Here is a 27,514-nt window from a genome sequence, read left to right as displayed (position 1 = left end):
CTCTTCCTGTGGCAGAGGGGCGGCAGGGCATCGGTTGCTATGGCCTGCAGGGGCTTCCATTTTCTGCCGCACGGTGATTTATTTGTTTATTTTCAGTTGTAAATTTGATTGGGAGGCAGAGGCTGGAGCAGGAGTGCATGAGCAAGCAGGAAGCAGAGGCGGCGCCATGACAATGCCGACCTGGACCCAACGGCATCGGGGCCGACCTGCTGTCTTGCGATGCTTTAGTGTGACCTGTGGTGTTTAAGGTTGATTTATTCATGGTTTCTTTGCCTCTGGGTTGCTGTACAGGTTTGGGGGGTGGGGGGGGGCAAGGAGAAGAGGCTGTATGTGGGGCCTTCTCACACTGACCCTGTTGGGGGCTCCCAGGGGCAAGACCCCCCCTTCAAGCAGTGTATAATCGACGACAGGAAGGTGGACAAGGTTGTGGGTTTCCAGTAATGTTTTCCTAGGGGGGGCTGCTGGTGAGGAGATGCGTTGTGTGGTGTGTGGAGGGGGGATTTGTCCATTAAATCTGTTGTGAGGCGTCTTATTATCACAACACAGATAGGTTTGGGGGTATGGACCACATGTCCTACAGGAGTATTCTAGGATGGATGAGTGTCCCATTTCCAGAGTTGTATAGATTTTGTTTCAGCCAACTCTTTGAGTACTCTTTGAATGTTACTCTTCATACTCAGCTGGTTGGTTGAAACAAAACCATGGTCTGGATTTTTACTTTCTGAACCTAAACCATCCACCTCTGCCCACTCTTCAACTGCAGAAGTAACATTCTCAAGGTATCAATGCCGGCGATTTGCGGAGACAAGTGTATCATGAAACGACTGTTGAGTCCGGTGAGTATGGGGGAGCAGTCATTCAGTAAATTTCTCTAAAAGAGCATAAAACTGTAATATCTGGCTAGGCACAGCAAAGGCGTTTAGTTGCGGGCATTAGCTTGGCATTTACAGTCGGAGTGTGAAGCCTGAGGAGGGAACAGCAGCCTCCGACTCAGGGAGGGGGTATGATGGCAGCTGAGGCCCCCGTGATGGTGGGAGGGTGACCGCAGGCGCTTTAACAGACGGACGAGCCCTTGTGTGGCTCCCACAATTCCTTGCACCGACTACCCAGCATGGGGGGATGTGAGTTTATCATGTAGAATCGGCGACCTGGAACGCACCCAGCCGCTTGGCACAGACTCGGTGAGCACGGCATCAGCACTCCGGCCCAAGACAGAGTTAAATCCGCTTCTTACTTTCAGCTAAGGATTTCAGCTTGTTTGTTTGATCCAGCGATTTGCTGTGGATTCACAAAGCCTGTTTGGAGTTTGCGATCGTAGTCATGCGCTTTGTCTGACTTGTTTGTTTGTTTGATTGTTTGTTTGCTTTTACCTATATTGGCCTGGTACATTTTTTTTTTTACTTGTCTACATGTTTCCCAAAGTGGAACCGCAAACACCTCTGCATTGACCTGAGGTTGGAGCGTTATTGCCATGCCCAATTAAGCACACCTCGCTGATGAGGTCCCCAGTGTAGCGCTGTGTTGTGTGACCGGCTGGTCTTCCACACATTTTGGGAACAGTTCCACCACACTGCTGCCACGGCAACAGGTGGAAAGGGGGAGCTGGGAGACCATATCGCTGAACCTGAGACACCCCCCCCCCCCCTTTTGCTAATAATTGTCACATCTAATCCTGAGATCTGACCCCAAAATGTGGTAGGTTTCCATCAGACATTAGTAATTTACTTGTCTCTAATGAGTCAGCTGAAAGCAAATTAGGTTCCCAAGCAGATTTCATATCTGGACCAAGCACTAGTTGTTTTCTCTTTTAAATCCTCAAAAAGCCTGTGCTTCTATAGAAAACTCTTGACTGGGGTTTGGATTCGAGCTGCGACGTGATGCTCTTTGGTTTTCCTTAACTGCTCTGCTTGCTGTCTCAGTCAGCTTTTAACGACTTATAAAAGGACAAAAACTAAAAATTTCCTGTGTGCCCATCCATGATCCCACCCACTTGTGCTAAATGAGGAGGACCAGGGGGTGGTGGGAATGAAGTCATAGCAGCCTAAAAGCCATCTGTCAGAACCTGTTAGGTCCACGCCGAGTCCGGCATCATCTTGCATGAGGTCTCTGAAGGACAGCTGAGCTCCTCTGGCCCGCTGATGGCCAGTCTTCCTCTGGTGCAGACACCATGAAATTCAAATTTTTAAACTTTGAGGTCTTATTCACTCTGAATGTGTGTGGTCTGGTGGTCTGGCTGTCGGCCTTGCCGTTGGCAAGTGACCGTAGCGTTCGCATTACTTATTGACCACAGTGGGCCCCATGCTGAAATGTCTCTAAGCAAAACTCTACCTTCACCTTCTTTAGGTCACTGGTTCACTGGTAAATACCTCTTGCGTACCTTTCTGGGTAATCACCTCTCCCTAAAGCCTGTGTTCCTTGTAAATGTATTATAATTTAGATTCAACACTGTTGGTAGATTCAGGCCCAGATTGGCCACCAGGAGCACTGGGAGATTTCCCAGTTGCCTGGTCCACCAATCAGAGCTGACCTTTAAATTACAATCAATCAATAAATAATTAAATAGTAACACAAGTTTAGATGTTATAGTACAAAATGCGCACACATTACGGTCCTGCCCCACGCCTCTCAGTTCGAAGTAGATAAATAAAGCATCATGTATAGTTTAGCTAAGTAGTTAATGAGTGTTAATGTACTTTATCAGTTTATAAACCGTTATACTCACCTCTGTCACATTATCATTATGTTTTTGGTGCTGGATATTATGGGCGCGTCTCGTATTTAAAGATAAAGACGCGACCCGTTTTGAACCAAGAAAAGTTTCGAGAAAAGATGGTAAGTGGAATATTTTTGTTCAGACTAGGGCTGGGCGATATGACTGAAAACTGTATCACGATATGAGTGTTTCATATCGGTCGATATCGATAATTATTGACATTTTTTATGACCCATTTAAAATAAAGACCAGGAGAAAAATATATTACATTTAAACATTTTTATTTTAAACATGTCAACAACCATGGAAAATAAAGTGTTTTTAAAATATGTGCAGTGTTTTGTAAACATAAATAAAACTGACGTAGACTGAGATTAATCTGTAATATAAAAAAACAAACCTGATACAGTACAGTAACATTGTTTGAAATATAAAACCTGCAGAAATATGAAAAAGTAACTCTTCAAGTTATTCTTACTCTAATCATACTTGAAGTTGAACTATTCAAGTATATTTTCAGTCCAGGTTTTGTGCTAGTAAAAGACACACATGCAAACACTAACGAGGAAGACGCGATACGTAGGGAGCCGGAACCCGGAAGTGCGCCGTAAACACAGAGAGGAAAGAGAGAAGGGGAAACAGTAAAGACACGGCAGACTCGAAACGAAACACGGGATACGCGAAAAACCGGACAACATGACACATACAAACCGAAAGGATACAGACCTATAACTTAATATTCAGAAGACGGGGGGCGAGCGGCGTTAGGGAAGGGCGAGGCGACCGTCACAGTGATTCACAAAAAACCGGCAGAACTTCCATAAAGCAGTTGTTTTGCTGTGCTACGACCATTTATGACAGCTGCGTTTCCGGTGTTCCGGGCAATTCAGTTTCCCTATGTTTCCCCTGTCGCGCGCTGATTTGTACACGGTTTCGCTGTTGTTTTCATGTCTTTTTACGAAGCTCTTGAGGTAAACAAGCCACATATTTTAAAACATCACATGTTTTTTGTTTTTACTGATAATAAATGAAAGTATTTAATTCGCTGGATAGAGATATTTCTTGATGAAAACGGTATAGTAGCCTATTGCTTATAAGACTATATTATGCGTGACGAACTACTGTATTCGCATGTAATAATGTACCTGAGTGATTTTCAGACATCCCACATACATATTTGCCTAAATATTAGGAGAAACATTATTTCCTGACATCCAGGATATTTGGTGTTAAAACAGGTATACAGCAACTCTGGGCCTCGGTACTAATAAGAATACAGTATTCACATGTAATAATGTACTTGAGTGATTTTCAGACATTTCACATACCTCTTTGCTTTAATATTAGGGGAAACATTATTTCCCGATAGACAGGGGAAACATAGGGAAAACGAATTGCCCGGAACACCGGCACGGATTCAAACTAGCTTCGCAACGTCTGTTTTCTTCCGACGAAGAATAAAAAATATCGAACGTTTTATCGAACGCATTTTTTATTGATATCGATCACGTGTCTATCGCGATACATATCGTAATCGTTTTATCGCCCAGCCCTAGTTCAGACTCTAATGGGCTGACTTACAAATGATATTTGAATTATTTGCATACTGCCCCCTCCCACCCAACCCCACCCCCCATTATAAAACTGACATGAAATGGCTCATTTCCGCCGCTATGGCGTCACCCGTAGCCAGGGTTTTCTCCTCAGCCTTGTCCTCTGTGTGTGCGTGTGTTTTTAGGAATTTAATAAGGAAAATAATTTAACGACACCAACGTGGTTAATTAACTATTATAATAAACACTTAATTACGTGTTATTGTAACGATAATGAACCATGGCGGGGATCCAGGCCCCCCGAACAAAACATGCTAATGCGTCAATTAATTCCACCTCTAGCCTGTGAGAACAGAAAAGCTGAGGAAAAAAAGTCTTTTTTTTTTTAATGATAGGCTGATTATAGATGGTCCATTTACATTTTTAATTCTGTGACATTGGTAGGAAGTCATTCAGCGGGACTTGGAGGAAGACAGCCAAGGAACATTACACTTCCTCGTTCTCTTCCAGTAACCTGACAGTTTTGTCCTCTAATTTAAATTTTGTTAATGGCATGACGCTCATTTTGCATGCTGGGGGAGTGGCTCTGGCTGCCGTGTCATGCACAGAGAACATCCAATGAGAGAGCCAGTCAGGCGCCCATGTGACCCACACTGTGTTGACACAATATGTAGGTACCAGGCAAAAGCCTCTCTCTCTGTGCAGTACCATCGTCCCTTTCACGGTGTAAGCTGGGCCTTCGTTTTACACATGTGAGGGAGGAGTCTCCTGAATGAATGATTAAATCCAGAAAGCAGGCTGCCCCGTTTGTACCCAGTAAATTACCTACTTTGTAACAGAGAAAGGGAGTTAGTATGATTTATTCTCTCATGGATGAATGCAGTGGGTCTGTCACTGGGAGTCTCCACATAACATGAATTAAGAAGATGGCTGCTTTGGCTTGATTAAATGGGGTGATTGTTGTCTCGCCCCCCCACCTCCGCAGAGGAGGGACCAAAAGCAAATGGAAACATGGAAATTTGACCGAGTTTGTTTTTCTGAAAAAAGGATATTTAATTTTCCTGAAAACCAGCATAGGTGCGTGACATTACGGACCACGCCTACACGCCTGCATGCCTACACGCCTGCATGCCTACACGCCTGCCACGGTGCCGGACCACATGCTGACAGATAATAAATCGAAGGATTTGGGTGGGGGGGTGCCACCGTATCTATCTATTTATTTGTTTGTTTGTTTATTTATGAACTATATTTTTATATGTAATAAATGTATGTCTTATGGATGGCAAACATGCAGGCCAAACAATGCCCCCCCCCACCCCACCAAAAGGAGGGATGGAGGAGCCCCCTTTGCATGCTCTGGCATTTTCATAGCCCCTCCAGGGATGATCCCTCTGCAGACACGTGTGTCGCCATAAAACATGTTGATTATGGGATGATTTAGTCTGGCATCTCTGTCCACCCCCCCCACCCCAGCAGGCATGACTAGGTCAGTGTTTGTGATAAGGGGGCGGTGCTCTTTTTCATCACGTAACAAAGATGACCCCCCCCCCCGTCCCCCCACCATGCTTAACCTGTCATCTGCATATTCATGACTCCGCCCATGAATGCAACCCAAATGTAGCCATTTGTGGTAATTATATAGCTCCTCACTCTCTGCCTCACTGGGTGAACAAAGGAGTAAATAGTCGATTACCAAACACGACCCACTTCAGACTGCCAACTATTATCACTGATTGTTGGCCAGCTCACGTCGAAATTGGCCAGTCACACCTTCCATTAAATGCGGCGTTATCATCTTTAATAACAGCCATAGGTAGCTGTCTAGAGACAAGCGTGACATTGCACCCAATTTGTCCTCCTACGGATGTTATACGAGATTGTCCAAGGAAACTATATTAGCTGGGTCGTTATTTGTCGCACCTTAAGGAGGACCACGAGCCACAGGTTTGTCATCAGAAACCCAGACTCCTGTTTTTTTTAAATAAGGCCAGGTAGCTTGAAGTACGCCTCCCTCAAGGATGAGTGAACAAGTGGTCTCAGAGGCACAGAGCTCGTGAGAATTTTAATAGCCTCTGAAATGTCAGTGGGAAGGAGACGGAGTCGTGCCGGTGCACAAACGCAGCGTCCGTCGGGTTCAGGTACGCGTTAGTCTGAATGTTTGACTTTCATGCGCTAAAGCTTAATTGGAGCCCAATGTTTGTTTTCTTCACTCTACCCAGACGGCGATTTTAGAGGCGCGATATTCGGTCTCACAGGGTGCTGACCCCTTGTGTTCTGTCTGTATGGGTATTTAACATGCTGCTGATTTCATGCTAAACTTCAGCAGCTGACACCAGATGTTGGCCGCTGGCTCAGTTGCATCTGCACAGACACGCCAGTCCACGGTAATGGTAGCAAACGTTGATGCTGAAAATGCGTTTATTTGAAATGTTCTTCCAAATGTTCCGCCTCAGATATCAACCGATCTCCCTTTGGGCATTATTAACACAGGCTACCTATCCTATGTTACCTAAAGCTTAAGCACGCTGGGTTCTGAGTGGCTTAGAAGCACATGGGTGACGTTACGTGCACGTGTATGCAACATGCTAATGTGCGAAAATGCATTTATTCAAAATGTGCAGCGGTGAGGCAGAAAATTACTTTTATATAAAATGACTCTGGGAACACCCGTGTCACAATATGCCTTGTTTATATCTCTGATGTTGGATTCATGCTAAGCAAATATTTATTGCCAAGAGTCTCAAGATCCCAGACTATTTTTGTTATCGAAAGCCGACCCTGCTATTTTATCAAAGCTATCAAGGCTTTTGTCGGCATGGCAACCACGGAACCGTGCGTGTTTTGATTGGAGGGAGAATAAGAATTTGCTGTTATTTACGGCGACCCGTGATCTTCTGTTCTGGGGGTCTTTCTGCCGCTTGTCAAGCCTGCCCTTGTTGTGTTTTCAGCATATGGCAAACTCGCAACAATGGCTAATACCTTAAAAGGTGATCCTAAGGAGTTTTCCAGTGAGGGGTGAACTCAGTTTTTAGTTGGATGGGTGAGATCTGGGGGGGGGCAGGTTTGGATACCCTCCTTTATTTATAACACATAATAAACATGTGTGGCCTTTTCAAGTCTAAAGGCTCCCTCGGCCGTCCTGCAGACTTACGGCTGCCTCTCGCTCCTCCTTCTGCCCCCCCCCCCCCCCCCCCTTAAATCCCTTTGACTCCTCGCTGTCGGAGTTCGGGAAATCCAGGTGTATGCGTTGGCCTCCAAATCAATTTTCTCTTGTGTAATCTGGGTGGGGGGCAGGGAAAAGGGTAACAATTCCTTTCACTCGCTCGCGGAGCATTGCAGTGTAAAGTCGTATTAACCCAGCTAACAGCTCCAGTGCTGAAGGTTACAGCATTTTTTTTTTGTGAATGTCTGCTTTGAAATGACTGTGCGTGCTGGGAATTAGGTTAAGACTGGCAGACTTTTGTCTGTCTGTCTATTGGCGTCACTTTCAACTGTATATACGTGTGTATGTTTCAAAGGAGAGCAAAATGGGATACACGAAAAGAAGCATTCCAGTGTACTTGTGCAAATTGCAAAAAATATCATTTTTGATGGCCAACAGTTTTGTTGGAGGCGGTCTCCTTTGCAGGATGTGATGTCATCAGGGCACCCCCCCCCCTTGCTCAAGTGCTCATATGTGGAAGAAGCCCCTGCAGTGTGGGGTGGGGGGGGGGGTAAGGTTATAACCTCTTGTTTGCCTCAAAATCTTAGCTGCTGGTAGAACCGTTTGCTCAGTATTGACTTCTGCCGCACGCCCCAACACCACGTTCACTCACACTTCATTTAGTGCAGGAAGCCGTCGCTCTTTTCACAGTGCGGGGCCTCGCATTCACCAATCAAGGGGGCAAATACGCACTTTAAAACAAGCCCACACAGCCTTAGCTGGAATCCGCATATAACGGCAAGCTTGCGTACACTGACGTGTAACGGCAGGATGAAGGCTCATATGTAACAATGGGGCATTTTACACTGCTGGTACTGGGGGGGGGGGGGGCAAAGCTGCGGAGCTTTTCTGAGTTGAGTGGTCCACACAGCCAGCCCGTGCTTGTTCTATTTCCGCTCCTTTTTGCCCGAACAAACCACAGGATGACAGCTGATAAAAGCTCTGAGCTCCAGCCCCGTGGCGCCAGTTGATCTGAAAGATGTGGCTCTGTTAGAGAGGCGCTTGAGGTGGGCAGGAAGAGGGTGCTACGTCGCCCCCTAGGGGAACTACAGCTCCAGTGCCAAGGCTAGGAAGGTAAATGCATCCAGGTAGATAGTTGATCATCTACGCCAGACCCCCCCAGATTGCTAGGGTGGACTTCCGTCTTCCTCTTACAGAGGGTGTGGTTCAGAATCAGGGTCTGGCTTTTCTTGTACTATTCTCCTTCAGGTCCTCTTGTTCCCTCCCTTGATCCAAACATACACATACATACATGGTTTGCTTTGTGATTTATAATCCCTTTAGTTCTGTAATAAATGGGTGAGAGTAGCTCTGGAGTTAAGAGTGACTACATCCATTTCTTGCTCAATTTCCCCCTGGTTTAGCTGATGTGACTCATCTCACAATGTGTGACCTAACCTTATGGATTCTGCTAAACGTTGCATGAAATCCGGTAAAATGCGTTGAATTAAGCTTTGCAAAAACATGTCCTCTGCGCATTACATCTCAGGTCAAACAAGCCTCACAAATAGCATACATGTTCAATGATGTAGTTAAGGATAAAAGTCGGAATTTTATCTTTTTTTGGTGATGTCGTGTGGTAAGTTTATCATGTGCTTATCACGATTGTTTTTTCTGTCTTGCACTGAAATTTAATTGAAAATGAAGTTGCTTTAATATGTAAACATAATTATAATAAATATTCCACATTATGCCGATTAAATTGGTCTTGCAAACTTATCTCAAATAATTTAATGTTTTTATTAAGGGCATTTTAAAGGAGCTAATGAGCGACTGTAAGTTAGTAATCAAGATGTGTCGTAAATTAGATGAGTGATTAGACGGTTTGTATCCACGCATGCGGCAGCTCAGGTAATTGGCGGTGACGGGAGGCCTGCGGTTGGATCTTGGAGCTTCTCCTCCGGCTCACGGTAACGTTTGTGGCCGTAGCCGGCGGGGTTCAGCACTTCAGTTTGGGAAGAGGGACCGTGCCCGAGGCAAACAGCGTGTCGCATCTTCTAGGGACAGACTGCGGCAAGTAACTCAGACACCGTAACCTGGAGCTGCCTGAGAGCATCAGTTTAAGTCGCGCTGAATGTCCTCCTAATTCTCCATTCCTTAATTGCTCCGAGCTGCGAATGAAACGAGCGTGCGGGCGTCCGCTGGCTGCGCCGTGTCACGTGACCCGTTTCGCGTCAGACGCTCAGCTGCCGGCGCACGGTCATGTCTTATTAAAAGTTGTTTTCCCCTCTATCTTTGAAAACGATGCAGTTCTGTCTGGGATGCCGAATTACACACTCATGTTAATTACCCACTCACTGGTCCAGCTGGGTTCCTGAATTGCCACTATTTGGTGCTCCACTCCACTCATTCCATAATTGGAATATTTTTGGTACTTTACACCCCTTTGCTAAGCTCCCTAAATATTACATTTGAGAGAAGCATGCTGGTTCAGTTGTGTTATTTATATATCTCTTTTCCTGATATGTATTGTTAGGGCTGAGCAATAAGAATATCTTATCACGATAATTTTTTTTTCCATGCCAAACAATATCGATAATTAGCTCAATATAATTCAAGTCATTAATTCTTTACTTAAATGCTGTATTTTTGCTTAAAATTACATTTATTGGGCCAAATAACAAGTCTCGCAAAAGTTCTCCAAGGTTGCATAGACTATGGACGCATCCACATTGCTACGTTTTCATTTAAAAATCGAGAAATTAGTCCCGGAGTTTTCAACCTTCAAAAATGCAGACTTTCAAAAATGTTCTGCCACAGCCGTACGCTTCTGAAAACTTTTTTTTAGCATTGCAGTGTAGATGAGTGACAACAGAGACTTTAGAAAACGGAGAGCGTTTAATGTGCCCAAATTGGTCCCTACTCACCACAGGACCTTTCCTTGATTTGCTATTTACAACCTCTCACCGGGTGTTTCTAAATATGTGTACTTGATCGTACCTGTGTTCTCACGTACCCATTTCACATCATCAACTACTGCCGAAGACCAGTTCTAATACTAAGAACATAAGTGCCCAGAATGGTAATCCCCGGATGTTGTTGTTGCCTCACCGCCAAAATATCAAGGATGCATCAGCTGCATCTTTGCCGAACGAGACCAATCCCATGATTCAAAGCGTCCCACATTCTTTCTTTGGAGTCAAATTAGCTATACCGGTCTTGCTGGGACCACAATTACAACCTTCGCGTTCTTGTTATTGAAAAACAGTCACTGTTTGATTAGTCACCTGGTCACCCAACACAAGTAAACCGTACAGATGGCCAATACCACCGATTTTCTCTGCAGTCTGATTCAATGCAATACCAAGGTTGGTAAGTCAAATACCGATTCCAGTACTGGTCAGGTGCCCTGATAATAAACTTTGCTTATGGTACAAGGGGGTACTAATGGGTCGATCGTTTCATTTCCCTAGTCTGAGCCCCTCAAAGTCTTTCCCTTTCTCCCATGGAGCTGCATCAATGGTGCTTTCCCTGTTACTGACCAGTAAGCGGCTAAATGGCATGTTGCACAGTATAACTCCTGCATATTTACATGAAGAGTATGGTGCCAAATCAGACTCACCACAATATGAATTTAAATGTAACTCAAAGATGAATTTCATTACCAGAACCTGAATTTGAATATGTTTACCTGAACTTAAATTAAAGATACCGAATTTTAATTCATTACCCAAACTTTGAATTTATGTTGCTTATGGGGAAATAAAAATTCAGCTTCAGATTGTAAAACTCAGCTCTTAGAAAATTCAGGTAGAAAGATTCACGTTGAGAAAATTCGGGTTGAGAAATTGAGGTTCAGAAAAACAAAGAAAACATCCGGGATACTTAAACAGAGCAAAAGAGCATAGATTGAATTGATTACAATCCTGGCCAGTAATAAGACAGGACACCAGCTGTTCAAGGAAACATATTATAATTCAGATTCTGATATTCAGGTAATGAAATTCAAGTTCAGGTTAATAAATTCAAATTTGGGTAAATAAATTCAAATTCAGGTTGCGGTAAGTCTGATTTGATGCCATAGAAAAGAAACTAACGACGTGAGCATGTCGAATGAAAGCTATGTTAAATTTGCTTTTGTACATTTCAGTGTGGATGGAAAATCTTTCATAATTGAGGTGAATATGCCTGTGCGAATAAAGATTCCATTTTTAATTGAAAATGTAACAGTGTGGGCATACCCTGTGGTTCTTCAGTGCCTTTAGCTAGATATCTTAAAGATAGACATGTTTACCAAAGGAATCCAAACTGTTGTTTTTAAAATGCCAGATGCTCTGATTCCAGAACCGCTAAGGTGTTTTCCATCAAAGTTCATTACTTATGTCTTCAGGTACATCAATTTTCATAAGAACAAAGCACCTTCAAAACATTCTGGAAACCTCTGCGGATCAACGAGGTACTCTCTTGGCACCTCCTTTAACTGGGGGGGGGGGGTGTTATCTATTTACGGTTGTCACCTGTCCTATTTCCAATTTTCACCCGGACATTCCAGTTTTCAGACTACGTCCTGGGGGAGAGGTGCCAATCTTGCTATTATCTCTCATCATATGGCTGAAATTTTCACAAGTATGTGCTGTAGACATCGTCTCTGAAACTGATGCAGGATAACGTCAGCGGGAAGTGGTAAATCAAATGGATTTAAGGAACAGGTCCAGCCTAAAACAGCACAAACACGGTACAAATGATTGAGACTAGTTTGGTTAAAATCTGAAACAATAAAAGAATAAAATCTGAAGCGCTCTGTCTCTATTGCCTATATCCACTTTTGTCTCCTAAAAGGCTGTACTTCTCTCCAGCCTGTATATGAAAGGGAGTTTATTCTCAGTCAATGTTTTACCACTGTCCTTTTAAGGACCGAGCAATAAGAGTGTCTGCAGAAAACTTTGCTCTCCACCTCATGATCTCTTCGCCACTTGAGCGACACAATATTTTATTTATCTGACCTGTAACATGTTTATAATTTATTATTAAACCTGGTCAGCAGATCAGCCTTTTGTTTTCCACAGAATCAGAAAGCGATGTTACGGTATTCTGCTAGCAAGCACTGGCAAGTTGTTTCTCTTCCGACAAAACTATGTCAGCTATCAATCAGCTTTCCTGGCTATGTGGAAGTTAGCAATAGCCCGTCCCACTTTTGCTGACTTTACAGTTCCAAATTTTGAGAACCGCTTTCCCATGGTGCTGTGCTGGCACCAGTTTTTCTGGCTCAGGGCCAATTTTTTTGTGGTGGAAACGTGCAGAACCAGTTCCAAATTGGGGGAAAAGCCCGGCCCCGGCTCCGGCTCCAGCACTACATTCGTGGAAACAGGGTAGGCCATGTGCCTTCTGGCTCGTGTTGCTCCTGGCAAGTTTGTTTATTTCAACACTTGCAGCAGAAAAACCCAGTGGAGTTGCAGGAATGCAGAAAAAAAAACATAGCATTAGCAAAGTCCTCGGAACTGAGTACAAAGCTCCAGTTAAAAAGCATCAAACGTTAGCAGCATCATTTGCTTTTTATTCCATGCAGATTCTTTCATTCATCTTTTCATGTAGCCATAAAAGATATTTAACTTTACAAACTTGTATTTAAATAGGCACTGCTCAGTTTGCAAGTCAACACCTTCATCTACCAGAGGCATTTGTTCTTTCACTCTTAAATGCTTTTGACACTAAAATGGCTACAGATGGACTGTGACCTGAAGTCTTACTTGAACATTCATCATAAGTATAGTTATTATTAAGGTAGGGAATGTGTTGTAGGTTTCTGGTGGGCATTTTTGTGGAAGACGACATGTTATTGAAAATATTGTGACAAGATCATGAATTGTGTCTGTCTGAAAAAAAAAATTGATTTCTTTTTTCTCATATCTCCCAGCACTGCCTGATGGTGCTCTTCATGGGGTAGATCTCCCTTGGCCTGGGGTAGATCTCCCTTGGCCAGGCCCCTGAACTTCCACTTGATTTCAGCGTTCCATACTGTATCCTGAGGCACAGCTTTGGGAACTCGCACCTCAGCTCAGTCCCTGGTTCTGTTGGGCACGCTCTGTGGTGGTATTTATGGATACCCTCTGGAAACTGGGCTGGTTCTGGGAAGAGCTTATCACTGGGCTTAGACAGTGTCTGGATCCTGCTTTCTTCTTCTACTTCAGATCCTCCTGTTCCCTCCTTTTGATTTCATAACATCTCACCCCAGACAATATGCTGCAGTATACAGTCTTTTGGATTTTTATAGTATTTTCAAAGGCAAACATTAGTGTGACATTTTGAAATCCTGCTGCAGAAATTCACTGACTGGGGGTGTCCCCATGATATATTACACCGGTAGGCTAATTTTGTCGCCAAGACTGCAGAATACCACTGTAAACAGCAATACTGCCCAAGCCACCTTGCTGTCATGGATCACGCCCTGCATTTTGCTTAACAGAACAACTGTTTTCTATCCACCAAGCACACCTTGATTCCCGGGGTCAGATAGGCTATACATATCCCCAATTTTGAATTTCTTTCTTTCCTCGCTTACAGTCGCTCAGCTGTTAAGTGGCGACTCAATTGCATACATAACCGGGGACTAGAATAAAGCATCACTTCAGCTGAGTAATGGCTTAATAGCCTATAATTATCCCTGAACTGTATAAGTTGGTATATAAACCACTTACATGCTCTTTGTGTTTGTCATGAATCATGATGGCGTGACACAAACACCATAAGAGTCTCTATGGCAAAGGCATGAATATTAACTTGTATAGCAAAGCTGGGGGTGAGTGTTATTCCATACCTGCTTTTTTTCCCAATGCAAACACTTTACACAGGGACCTCGAAACACAAGCAGCAGGCCAGAACCTTGACAGTAGTTGGTAAATTTCCCACTGATTTGTCCTGGGTTTGTTGTGAAGTAGCACCTTGAGTCCAATTGGTTCCACCCCTTTAAAGTGTATTTGACATTTGATAAATTGTGGAACTATGACTAGAATGTTTTTAATGTAACTAAAAGTTATTACACCGAACTGAAAGCATGTACAGTACATGCCCGAAAACAGTGATTTGAACAAAATTATTTTAATAAATATTTACTCAGTTGCCTGAGCTGGATGTGTTTTAGGGATGGATGGATGGATGGGTGAACAGGCACAATGGCATAAGTCTTTTTTTTGGGGGGGGGGGGGCTTCTTGCACTTTTAGAGATTTTATATGATTCCAAAATCAGACCTTCAAAAACGACCAACAAAACCTCAGACCCTTAACGATTAAATGTTACATATGTAACATGGTAGGGACTTTTATAACTAAAAACAGGTAAAGGGCATATATATCGTTTGGTTTCCAGAAGTTCGTGGTGTAATGTATCGTGCTTCAGTAATTTAAACTAATACACTGCCCGGCCAAAAAAATGTCACCATTTCAATTTAAATCAGCAAATACTTAAAAGCCAATGACTGGAACATTATTACATCTCTACAATGTTATACAGCAATAAAGTGAAGTCAGCTGAGTTACCAGGTTACTGCTTCATCCATCATCCATGGATTTTTTTCTTCTCTAATGGCATGAACGTATTCCAGGATGATGATGCCTATGTTCATCTTGTCTAAATTGTGAAAGAATGGTTCAGGAGCACGAGGAATCATTTTCATATGTGATTTGGCCACGACAGAATCTTGACCGTATCCCCAAAGAAGACTTTACGGAGTGGTCCAACTCGCCTATCATCAATACAAGATCTTGGTGAGAAATGAATGCAAATCTGGATGAAAAAAATGTTGAGATGTTGCATAAGCTTGTGGAAGCAGTTCCATGACAAATGTGTGCCATAGTAAAGCTAAAGGCAGTCCAACTAAAAATTCAAATGGTGACTTTTTTTTTTTGACCGGGCCGTGCACATTAACAGCCTCCTGATACAGTTATACCACTGGACCGACGGTCCATCCCAAAGCGGCAATTCTGCTTTTTACCAAAAACAGGAGAAAATTCAACAGCCTGCACCTGCCCTGTTAGATGAGGGCTGATTGTTCCCAGCATCCGCCCTCCTGGTCGCTTGGGGGGAAACGCTCCTTTGATGGTGTCCACCTCCCATGCTCCTCTGATATCAAGGACAGATCGAGCGACTGGGGGAAGTGTTCAGAGCTGGCAGGGCAGGGCAGGCAGGCAGACACAGACCGGCTGGGTGAGCTGAGGGGGAGATGCGGGGGAGGGAAGGCTCTAAGGCCGGTGTTGCGGCCCAGGGAAATAAGACAATCCATTGGTGAAAGTGTCACTGGAAGCCTTCAGTGCGCGCTGTCATCGCACCCTCTGCCTGTGTCCCCTCAGGGCCCGGACTCCACGGGGGAGACATCTCACGTCGATCCCGATCGTGTCTCAGTCTTGGCTTATATTCATCACCCCCCACCCCCCCCCCAATTCCTCACACATCCTCTTAAACATGCTCGCACCCTGATATTTCCAACCCACCCCCCTGCCCAGTTCACTGCTGGCTTCCCCATCTGTCAAAATCTGTGGGACGCTCACAGACTGTTCTGCGAGATGAACCTGCAGTCTTACTGGGAATGTTTTGTGCCGATGTACATGGATCTCAGCACAGACAACCTGAGTGACCTCCATCGAACTCCTGACCTACTGACTCTGTTGACAGACATCTTTTTCCTTCCATCTTTCTGGATCCCCTTCCCCCGCCCCTAGTGCCTGACTTTTCATCCTCTTCTTCAGATGTATCAGAGAGCCCCCCCACCCTCAAAAGGCCCCCTTTCTGTCTTTCATCATCTTCCTCCTTATCATTTCTTCGCCGTACAACTTGTCAGGCTCCTTAAGAATTGGTGAGATGGAGAACCTTGGGTAGAGGAGAGCTTGGGGTAGGTACCCCCCCCCCCTTTGTTGGGCAAAGATCATTATGAAATTCCCGTGCCACCTTCATGCACGTGCCTACAGATGTCAGCAGGGGGGATGCGTCCAAAGAGGTGCCCCCCCCCCCATCCCCATGCTCAGTGATGCATTATTCCCTGTGTGGTGACCTGGAGCTGCGGAGCAGGGAAACCTGCCCCCCCCCCCCCCCCCCCAGCACTGACAGCTCTTTGTCACCTGTCCTTTGCCACCATTATTTATTCATGTCCCCCCTCCCGTTTAGTGCACTTGGGGGGTCATTTGCATACAGAAGGAGCTACTGTCAGAAGCCCCCTTGCGGAGATGTGTCTGAAGGTAGAGGCAATTAAACGGAGAAGGGGGGCAGCGCCATCCTGTGCGATGGCTCATGGGATTGCTAGGTGAAATTTCTGTGCCTTTCTATATATGGAGGCCAATGGGAGAAGAAGACAGAAAGAGGAGTTTTTTTTTTTTTTCGGGGGTGGGGGTGGGGGTTTCAGTAAACTTGTTGCATATATACCACCAAGTGTAGGGGGCCGTGATGCATGGGCCTTAACGAGGAATCTCAGGCAGACTTGGGGCTCTAAAATTGTGAATTTTTCAAAAAAACCGTGAGTCAAGCCTTAATAAGAGGACAAAAGAAAGGGCCGTTTATAATCCAGTGCCCATGGACAGAGAGTGTATCCGCACAGCAGATATTATTCTGTAACAATGGTATTTTTCATGGCCAATGAGTTTTTTTTTTTGGAAACTGGTTGAACTTTCAACACCCTTTGTGGGAGGTAGGCAGAAGGAAATTCCAGGGACGTCAGTTGAGGTAGATCCATGTCTTTGGCTGCCAGGGGAGTATTCAGTGGTGTTTCTGAAATGCAATCCACTCTCCTGCTGCCCAGGTTGGTTGGGGGAGGTGCTACAGGATTGTCGTCAAAGTTCTCATTTCCTGATCCTTATCTGTATGGTTATTTTCAGGATAAATATTTATAGTATTTGACCATGGTCTACGAAGTACAAAGCCAACCACTTTTCACTGCTTCATTCCCAGCTTCCTAGTAATAGTTTTGGATTTTTCTATTCAGAACATTTATGTTTTTTGTGTTTCTTAATGGTTTTCTTAACTTGATTTCGTACGCCACGATATTTCGACAGTCGAACTTAAACTCCTGTCATCGGTCCTGAAAAAGGACCCCATCCCCATATTGGCCCCAACCCTTTCAAAACATCTAGTTCCCCAATTCCTGGTGGAGTTCAAGTTTCCTCACACAGCAGGCCAATACGTCTCCCAATCGATGAGAGTAACGGATAAGAAAGTGGTTCTCTCATTGTCCTGGGTCCCAGATAAAATCAAAAGCCCCCCCCCCCCAGCTGATCGAGAGTGACATATCTTACTGTAATGGTGGTGCTTTCATTTGTCTGGGGAATTTTCATTTAACGAAGCTAGTCTACTATTTGTATTGGGGCATTTATTTCTCATAAGCGGATGAGTCCTGGTCCTGATTTAATCTGAAGACCTCCCTCCCCCCCCCCCCCCCCCCCAAGGCAGCAAAGGGCCAGTACCACTGCCTGATCTGACGGCATGTCGCCAAGCCGTCCTCCCGCGCTTGTTGCATTATGGGGAATGCAGCGATGCGGCGGTTTCCCCTCCCGCCAGGCAGAGCAGGAAATGACTGCAAATGGAAAGAAAAGCCGGCATGAATGCAGTGCTGGATGGAGATGGGGTGGCACTGATAAGCTCTCCCTCATTTTACCCCGTTATTACAGTTCCTCAAAATCCAACCACCTCCCCCTGCTTCATATTTACTATAAATCTATGCTGAAATACATCAGTTTCTTTTATACTCATGTGAGGAATACTCTTTCATACTCTCTGTTTCCTGACAGTGATTCATTCCTATAGCGGATCCTGCTAACGCCTGCTAACACAATAGTGTTGTGTTTGCTGCTTAGCTAATGGGATTTTCTTGGCGTAAAGCTTCCCTGTTCTCAAAGCCAATTTGCTGGCATCCCCCCCCCCCCCCATCCCAGCCCCCCAGCCAGGGACCAGTGCCGTGTGTTCGTAACTTCTAGAATAAGGTAAACAGAGACCTCTGTGTTTTTCTATTGCGTAAATCTGGGGAACGCTTCCACAACGTGAACAATGTCGGTAGGCAGACTGTTTAGTGCGGGCGCCCACCGTAAGTGCCGTGATGCCACTGGAAATGATGTTGTTGTATATTTCCTCTTGTCGATTTGATGAAACGAGAATGAATCAGGTGCCAATCGTGGCAGGAAATGAAAATGAAAATTCCACGTGAACTGCAGAGATAATCCGTGAGCATTAGCCGCTCTGTGACAATTACAACTGTAATAGGATGGTGCCGTTTCATGCGTTTGTTTGGTTTGATTTATGTTTTCGTTTAAGTTGTCATTTGGGATGTGTTAATAGTATGATTTTTCTAAATTTAGATACATTTCTTATTAAAACTTCACCACTGCCATCTGTCATAATTGCTTTGTGGATGAGTAGTGTGTTAATAAAGGTCCAAGGTTTCAAATTGATTAAATGAGATGCATCTTCATAAGAACATCTATGATGTATCCTTGGCCTCCTAAAGGAGTTCTTCCCACAAAAGGAACACATCTAGTGCTCCTCGTTTTCCCTTAAAGTTATTGGCTATCACGCATGTTAGCCACATGCTACACAGCGTTCAGACATGACACACAGTAACTATAAGCCAAGTCGTCTGGTGATTCAACAGTCTTCCTGGTGTGCTTCCTCCCAGTCTGCTTAATGTAGTGTCTCACGTTTTTGGCTTTTACTTCCCTTACAGTTTCTGTGCCTGAAGAACATCCGGACGTTCCTCAAGGTGTGCCACGACAAGTTTGGAATGCGCAACAGCGAGCTCTTCGACCCCTTCGACCTTTTCGATGTGCGGGATTTTGGGAAGGTGAGTTCCGCGGGCGTCCTGAAGGTCACTTTGGCTTAACGCTGTGGGATGTTGGATCAGCCACAAGTCTGACTCCTGAACGTTGAAATGCCCCGAATGTGAGTTTTACGCTCTTTTGCTAATTTCTCATCCAAGCGGACTTTTGTGGTTTGTGGTAATTGGACAAATAAAGATGCGGGGTAGCACATTAAACCATGGTGTTCGCGCTCTTAGGTCAGTAGTGTAATTCCGTGTCTGCCCTAATTCTTTAGCAGGTTGTGTCTCCAACAAATCAGATTACATGGTGGCAATAGGAGGCCAGGGGAGATAATCCACCTTTGCATGTATTCATGTCTTGCCCAAGACGTCATCAGTTGATATTGGTCTAGATGTTCAAGCGTCATTCTAGGGCCGCATGTTCTGTAACGCTATTGGACACAATAACTGATCAATCTTTGAGCCAATAAGCACTATGGATCATAGGGAGAGCATTAGAGATGGATGTCTGTTGGGTAAAATGATGATATTGTTGGAGACATGATTATGTAATTTGATGTTTTCGTCTGTTCCGCTCGTAAGTAACTGAATTGGATGTTTGACCTCGTGCATATATTTAAAAGAGAGAGAGGAAGTGTTGGGTGATGGGGGAGCGGGGCTGTAGCATGGGGGCTATGCTGAGGTGTGAGGGATGGACTAGAGGCCATGTCCCTGCCCCCCCTGTGGAAACGATATTCTGCCCAGAACCTTTAAAATCCATCAGCCAGCCAGTTCTATCTGCCGAAAGGGCCAATTGCCTTTGCTGCGATGCTGCGATGCTGCAGTTGCCCTGACATTGATTTTTCCATTAGCAGCAAACAGCCTATTGTAAAATATCGAAGTGAACAGCTCGCTTCTAACATGAACATATATGGTGTAACATATCTTGAGCGTCTCGCCCCGGATGTGGCGCTAATTTAATTTTCTAGCCTCCTGGGTGGTGAAAGACAAACAGCACGGTCCTTTTGTTGTGTTTAAGCCTTTTATATCTGGGAAGTGCTGTTGCAAAGCAACCCCCCCCTTTCTGTGTCCATTTGCTGGGTCCCGCTGTTGGGATGAGCGAAACACATCGCGGTAAATAAACAGATGAACCTCATCAGAGGAGGCGGGCTGGAACCAAACCCAAATTGGTTAAGCTGACGCCCCCTCTCACCCGCTGGGGAATGGCAGGGTGAGCGTCAATGGCCCGAAGTTGCTCCAAATGCCACACTTCCGGAACCTTCTACCTCTTGAATTATTCAGTGGAGAGTGTGGTACCTGTCCGTCCAAGCCCCTCTGGCAGGTGATTCCGTCTGGGGGGGGGGGGGGGACTCCCTCGAGCCTTGGTACGGGCTGAGCAGCAGATGGGCGTATGCCACTCAACCTCTCTGTCCACATCCTGCCAGCTCTCTGCGCCCCTTTCATCTGTAAGCTATCCTATTGGAAATCCCAGTAACCTATACCGAGCCGGGGGCAGTGCGCTCCCCCCCCACCCCCCCATGGAGTCTGCACATATGCTCGTTTCTTCACAGACCGACTGCCTCTCAAGCCTCCGTCTCAAGACCGATATTTGTCATGTAATGTAACTGGTGCCGAATACGAACAGCAGGCCCTGGGGAGAGCCTGTTTAAATGCTGATCTGCTTTGTCTATTAATTAGGACGATTAATGTGATTTATATTAATGCAGAAATGCCTCTTTTTATTTTTTTTTGCTTTCGCAAGAGCAGCATAAATAGAATGACATTGTTGTCAAAATATGCCCTTGTTTTGTTATTCTGCAAAGGAAATTAAATGTTTTTATGAATATCTTTATTCATGCAGGGCTTGTTAGTTTTTACACTTGTAATCTCCACAAAATCAACCAGACTCCTGGCTGAAATGCTCTGCCAAAAATATGGTTTCATTTGAAATTGATGCAGTTTGTTTACTTATTTTCCATGAGTGGTGATAAACATTTCTAACAAAAGCATAGTTATGCAAAATTATTTCCAGTGTCCCGAAGGGTGTGTTTGCTGTAGTATTGGGGGCGGCAAGCAGGTCCACTCAACACCAGGTGATGTGCAATAAGGTGCACCTTGGCGGGAAGACAGTGTGACGGCAGTGCAGGATCCCAGGGCCCAGACTGGTGTCAGTGTCTGGGTTTTGGGTTACTGGGTTGAAACTAGGGATGCACCGAAATGAAAATTCTGGGCCGAAAACGAAACCGAAATTTTTGGATGCACTTGGCCGAAAACCGATACCGAAACCGAAAATGGCTTCATTAAAAAACATGTTTAAAATATTTTCTTTTTGTTTGTATTAAAAAAACTACAAATTAATTAAGCAATCAAACTTTTATTGATAATAAATAACAGTAATAAGGCTGTTTAACAATAACAAAACTAAATAAAATTTCTTTCTGTAACAAAATTGTGCAAAAAAAATGCTAGCTGCTTTTTTACTTCAATTTTAAATTACTGTACCAAACAACAGTGCACAAACAGAAGAAAAATAAATAAATCCAACCTCTTACTGTAAACAACATAACTATACACACTAAATTGGTCTGCTTTTAATTTAAGCAAAAGAAGCAGGTTTATCTTTATGAACATACTCCGTGTTTGATGCGTAATGACAGCGCGAACGAGACGGGAGGATGGGAGAGGCGTGGCGACAATTTCGGCTTTTATTTTCGGCGCTTTCTTACGTTTCGGCCGAAACCGATAATGCTATTTCGGCCGAAAATTTTCGGCTGCCGAAATTTCGGTGCATCCCTAGTTGAAACAAAACGAGACATGCTAACGTATGTGGTGGAACGAATCAGTCCGAATAAACCCGGTCACCTGATTCTACAGTGCGTCCAGGAAGACCCAGTCCTTTAGTACTTGGGGTCGATACGTGATGTTGGGTTGCTGGGCAAACTCTTGTCCAAAGCAACCGTGAAGTATTTGGCAGTTATTTCACAGTATTAAATCAGGTTAAGTACCTTGCTGAAGGATACCAAACCGGTGCTTCACCTGGGACTTGAACTAAAAATATTTGGGTCCTGTGGACCACACCCTCAGCTGCTACATTACCCACCGCCCTACATAGCCACGGGACAGTCCACCTCTCTACACTGTGGAGAGACTGGGAGTCTAATGGTGTGAGGTCTGGGGAGTCGTGGTTGCCAGTTATGAGGTCCAGACGACGAGCTTGGCTGAAGGGGGCTCCCATTTCTCCTTCGGGATTATGTGCCAATGTTCACTTTCAGCACCGGGGGCCAGTGACACACTATTAAATTAAGACCCATTACATTTCAGCCGGCTACCTTTTCTTTCTCGCCTCCCAGAACGACAGCCATTGTTTCTGGGTGAATTTGAGCTGAACAGCCAAATTCTAAAGACATAATTATTTCCTGCCTCATTCTTCTCCACTCAACGGTTTGGGGATTCATTTGTTTGCTGCACTGTGTATGGAGATTGACATAGGATTAGGGTACCGTGCACTGAAGTGAAACTGCTGCTACCACTTAGCAATCAGCTGGAGTGCTGTGTCTTGTACGTTTGCGTGTGTGTTCTTTGTCCCTGAAAAGGCTCTGATCTGCTGAAATTTCCTACATGGCCTGTGAGGATCCCACTTTTTCCACAAAAGGTCGGTGCAATAAGCCCATCACCGTTCTTAGCAAATCCCCCTGCCTGAACTGTCAAAGTACTAATGCAACTGGTGCACATTTTGGTACTTTGGTACTTTTGGTGCCGCAAAGTGAATGATTGTATGACATGGACTGGAGGACCGTGGGAATAAGACAGTGGCAAGGATTTTTCCAGTATCTGAATGTGTGAGGTCCAGAAACAGGGCTACAGCATGGCCTGCTTGTTATAAATGAGCAGCTTTACCAGTGAAATACATTTTACTTACACATCCATCCATTTTCCAAAAAAATTGGTCATTATTGATGATCATCAATGATGATAACAGGAAATGGCTTCTTAAGCCAGAGTCACTGGATGCTCTTCCTCATTTATTCCATTGTCTTCATTGACTTCTTTGGCGCCCCCTGCAGAACGGGAGTGAGGTGGCAAGACCGAAAGAGCCGAATTCTTCTTTCCAAGCACCCTGGAAGCGCTCTCTTGCTCTCGAACCCCCTTCACACTCAAATCCCACATTGATTCCTGTCTGTCAAAAGTCTGCATGTTTTAACATTAGCCTGGTAAGATGGGATCAATTATTCATTCAAAGCGGCTCACTCCTGATGATAATTTCTCCAGTGATGAATAATTAATGGGACTCTCCTCCCCACTTTTAGCCCTTCTACTTTGCTAGTCTCATTAGCTTTTCCCTCGTTAGTGTACTGCCCTCGGAAACAGGTGGCTTTCAAGGGGATTTTCCCGCCTAGGATGCCCGTCTGGTGCCAGGCGGTGCCCAGATGCTGCGTTTGCCCTGTTTCACCCCCACGACATGGCTGCTGTGTTTCCTTAAGCGGTAGTAGCCCCCATTAAAATCGTTACATGCAGGTTTGCCGCACACGGACCCCTGCTTCTACCCGACACTTATTTGGAACGTGTTCAGCTGCGGTCTGAGGTGTAGGTGCTTCAGGTACGGTCATTAGATCTTCATCAGGCCTTTGCTGTAAGCATGATCAGGTATATATTTTATATGTCATATACTTACTGTATACAGCTGGGCTAATCAGCTCTTGAATGAGAGCAGACCATTGCGGTCACCTGGGATATATCCTACAGTGTGTTTTGGTAGATTTTTAAGTTTGATATGTTAAATATGAATGGTGCTTTTGGGAACAGACCTTAGCAATACAGGTGCATTAATTGTGAATCTTTGTGCACAGGATGTGGGTTAGTTCTTTACAATTACCCCCTCGCCGTGGTCGGAAAGGCCTGGCATAGCCTCCAGCCTGATTACAGGCCGACAACCAACTACCCGCCCCTGCCCCAAATTGACCTCCTCACTGACTACTTAAACCTGAAGGAGAGTTTATATTACACAATGGTTTGTGCCAGAGATATTTTGTGAATTCAGAAATGCAGACCACCCCCCCCCCTCAGGTTTCACATTTTCCACATGCCAAAATTGTTATGTTTCATTTGTATCGTCAATATTATTATTTTTCTCCTCAGACTGCAATTAAATTATCAGATGAATCTCAGGCCTGTAGTACGTCCAGCTCTCCCCACAGCAATAACAAAGAGGATGGACTATTTAAAGCCATCCTCAAGTGTATCGCTGTAGAAGATGAATTTCACATGAGGGGAGTTATCCGTGGCCTGTTTTTCATGACTTCCTGTCTGGCCGCACTTCCTTGGAGGATTACCCTGCATCGTAAGGCTCCGACTGCTAGCACAATGCTAATACACATAGCTTACATTTTTGTCACCCCCTCCCCACCCTGTATTTATACAGCTGGATATTTTTACAGACATGGTTTAGTTTAAATAACTTCCTCATAGGCGGGGGGGGGGGGGGGGGAGTTTTCCTATAGGGATTTTCCCTTCCGGGGTTCCCCCCCCAATACATTTTCTTAATGCTCTGTCACCCGTGGGTTTAAGCGGAGTGGTTGTTTGCCTGCTCCGCTAGCTTGCTGTACGTGTACTGTTGGAGTATGTAATCTATCTTTTTCCCTGTTTCTTTTTACTTTATTAAAGGCCAGTAGAGTCCAGGATGTACGGAGAATAGTAATTTCTGTTGCCCAGGGAACCATGACCGCCATTCCGTCCCTTTGTTGTGCCCCAAAAGCTGGCAATTTAAAATCATCGCGCAAGCGATTATTCCGCAACTTCGGCTTCTTGAGGAGACGTGCGGAAAGAAATGAAGATGAGGCCAGAGGATTTGGCGCCCTGTTATTCTTCGTCAATCAAAGCAGAATGTAAATCAGCGATTCACGTGCCCTGGGCTCGGCCTCTTAGCTAGCATGTAGTAGAGTAAGAATTGTAGTTTATCGACACATGCTAGGATTAGCTAGCTGTGTTTTGACGACTTGTTGCCTTCATCTTTATGTTGATTTTCAGGGCCTGTGCCACTTGTTTTGTGTCCCAGGGCTCGATTCCACTTGGCCGTTAGGGTGTGAGAAGGGGAAGGCCCCCACACCCTACCTGTTGTGTGTTTAGCTAGCCATCCAGATGCGTGCTGAATCCCATCCCGCCTCCGCTCCCCTGTGGGAGCGCTAAATCGACACCCCTCTCTCCGCTCTGGCTAATTTCGTGCCCAGCGGGTGTTCCCCCAGCAGGCTGTAATTGCTCACTTTGCATCCTCTTCTGACGTGCAGCGAGGCCAGCCCACTCACCGCCCTGCCGGCTTACTCTTCACTCTTGTAACAGTAGAATTAGTGACATTTTAATGTTTTTATTAGCCCAGCCTATAAATTGTTTTCATAGCAATGTATGTAACTTCTGCAAGAGAGCAGTCTTGGGCTTATGTCAGCATTCTCTGTAATGTATGCATTCCATTGACTTCCCTTGATTTAACTGAGAATGTAAAAGTTAAAATTGCTATAGAAAGTTCGTATAGGACTTCAGCATGGCCTTCAGGATGGAGCGTTTGTGTGAACTTCTTGGGTAAAACCTCGGGGCTCCTGCCGGCTTCGTTCTGTTCCGTTTCTCATGCATCTTCTTTGTCATGATGAGTAAAGCTTGAGTGCAGCTGTCAGCAGCTGATTATCCTGTGAATCCTGCTGCGGTTTGCTGATCACTCTTGCGAGACTGTTGGAATGTTCATTAATGGTTTTCTTTGTGTGGGACAATATGAAAGATACTGCTTCAAAAAGGTGACCATTTCATTTGTTTTCAGATTTGTTTTACGAAATGCAAGATTATGTTGACGTGTGTGTATGTTTGTATAATATATACAGGCTTCAAGAATCAATAGTTTCCTGTAAGTTAGCACAGACATGAATCTTATCTGGTTCTGGAGACTGCAGGGATCAGGGCTCATTCTGGTGGTCATGCTCCTTTTGAGACCTCGTCTGCGCCGAATTGCCTCTGGTGCCTAATAGCATTTCAGGCCTCGCATTGCTACCATGTCATAAGTGGCTAGTCCAGCACAGCGGGCATGGCTGGGTGCCACAGCCGCACACTGGAAGGGGAGGAGATTAATTTCTCACTCATCTCATGCTATCTCAGAGAGTACGAGAGATAGAAGGAGCAAAGCCTTACCTATGACCCGACACTCCCTCCAGATTGGAGGAGAGACGAGTGGAGGGTGTGACTCGCACGGCTTGTGCCTTTGCTGAGTAATAATGGTGGTGGTCTCACAGGCCCATAGGCTCAGAGGAGAGGAGCACCAAAAGGACAGAATGATAGACCACACACAGATGAATGCATCCTTTATTTAAGCGTATCTGGACAATGATGACTCAGCAACTTTCTCCTTGGCTCTGTTAGAACACCTTGGGTTAGTCTTCGCTTGGCTGTGTGTGTGTGTGGAGATAAATAACCATCTATAGAAGCTTCTAAAGTTTTCTGACAGGATGTGTGTCGCCCACGGAGATGGGACAACGTCTCAGCCCGGTTTACACTACCTTTCAGAGCTTCTAGACCTTATAAGGCCTGAAGTCCATGCTGATGCTCTTCACGTTTAATTGGAAGCTGTTACTTATTGGTGTAATATTATGGGCTGCTACTTTTATTCAAGAGATGCAAGAGAGCCGTTCTTACTCTTTATGGAAGGATAATTTACATACAAAATCATATACCTTATACCTTTGGTCTGTATAGCATATATAATTAATGATGGTCTATGTCACTGAAATTTTTTTTCTGAAACAGACCCTTTTTTGAGTTTAAAAATGCAACAGTTTAAAAAAATCTATTAATCATCTGTGGTGAATTTTAGTATCTTATACTCAGGCGAAGAGCATTTGCGGTCAACATCATTTTGGTGAGAAGCTCAAGAGCTTCAATGCACAAAAAGTCAAACATGAGGGACGCGAGAGCACCGTTCAAGCAAATTTGATCCCAGAACATGCAAAGTTGATTGTCCCTGGGGGTTGTTGAGCATTTGGCCCAAGCAGAAATATTAAACTTGTGCTTTGTTCAAGCAGCGGCGCTTGCTGGCCTGGAGACAAGCGATTGCTTCTCTTTCATGACTCAGCGCTTTGAAAACAAAACACTTATTTTTGTTTGCGCTTGAGTGGAATAACGCTGAGTAAGTAAGAAAGGATTTCGCTTATAGGGGGAAGATTTGGGGACAAAGTGAAGTTTAAATTCCTTCTTTTCATTTTTATTTATTCGGGGGGGGGGGGGGGATTCTTGATGTTTTTCCGATTTTATGTTCGAGTAACAGAAAATCAATGGATGGCATAAATAAATTGACTGTAATGAC

The 27,514-nt window shown here is 44.7% G+C and overlaps 1 protein-coding gene across 8 annotated transcripts in view; it reads left to right on the top strand.

Annotated features, from left to right (window-relative positions):
- The window catches only part of LOC111847476 (guanine nucleotide exchange factor VAV2-like), a 127,285-nt gene that overhangs the window by 20,790 nt on the left and 78,981 nt on the right, over window positions 1-27,514 (top strand). For all 8 annotated transcript variants that reach the window (XM_023818696.2, XM_023818691.2, XM_023818687.2 and 5 more), the window contains exon 2: window positions 19,108-19,224. In XM_023818696.2, the coding sequence (XP_023674464.2) occupies window positions 19,108-19,224 (117 nt within the window). The remainder of the gene's footprint in view (window positions 1-19,107; window positions 19,225-27,514) is intronic.

Source organism: Paramormyrops kingsleyae, chromosome 7 (genome assembly GCF_048594095.1).
Source record: "Paramormyrops kingsleyae isolate MSU_618 chromosome 7, PKINGS_0.4, whole genome shotgun sequence".
Lineage (NCBI taxonomy): Eukaryota > Metazoa > Chordata > Actinopteri > Osteoglossiformes > Mormyridae > Paramormyrops > Paramormyrops kingsleyae.
Note: the sequence above shows the minus strand (reverse complement) of the source record. Positions and strands in the feature narration are given on the sequence as shown.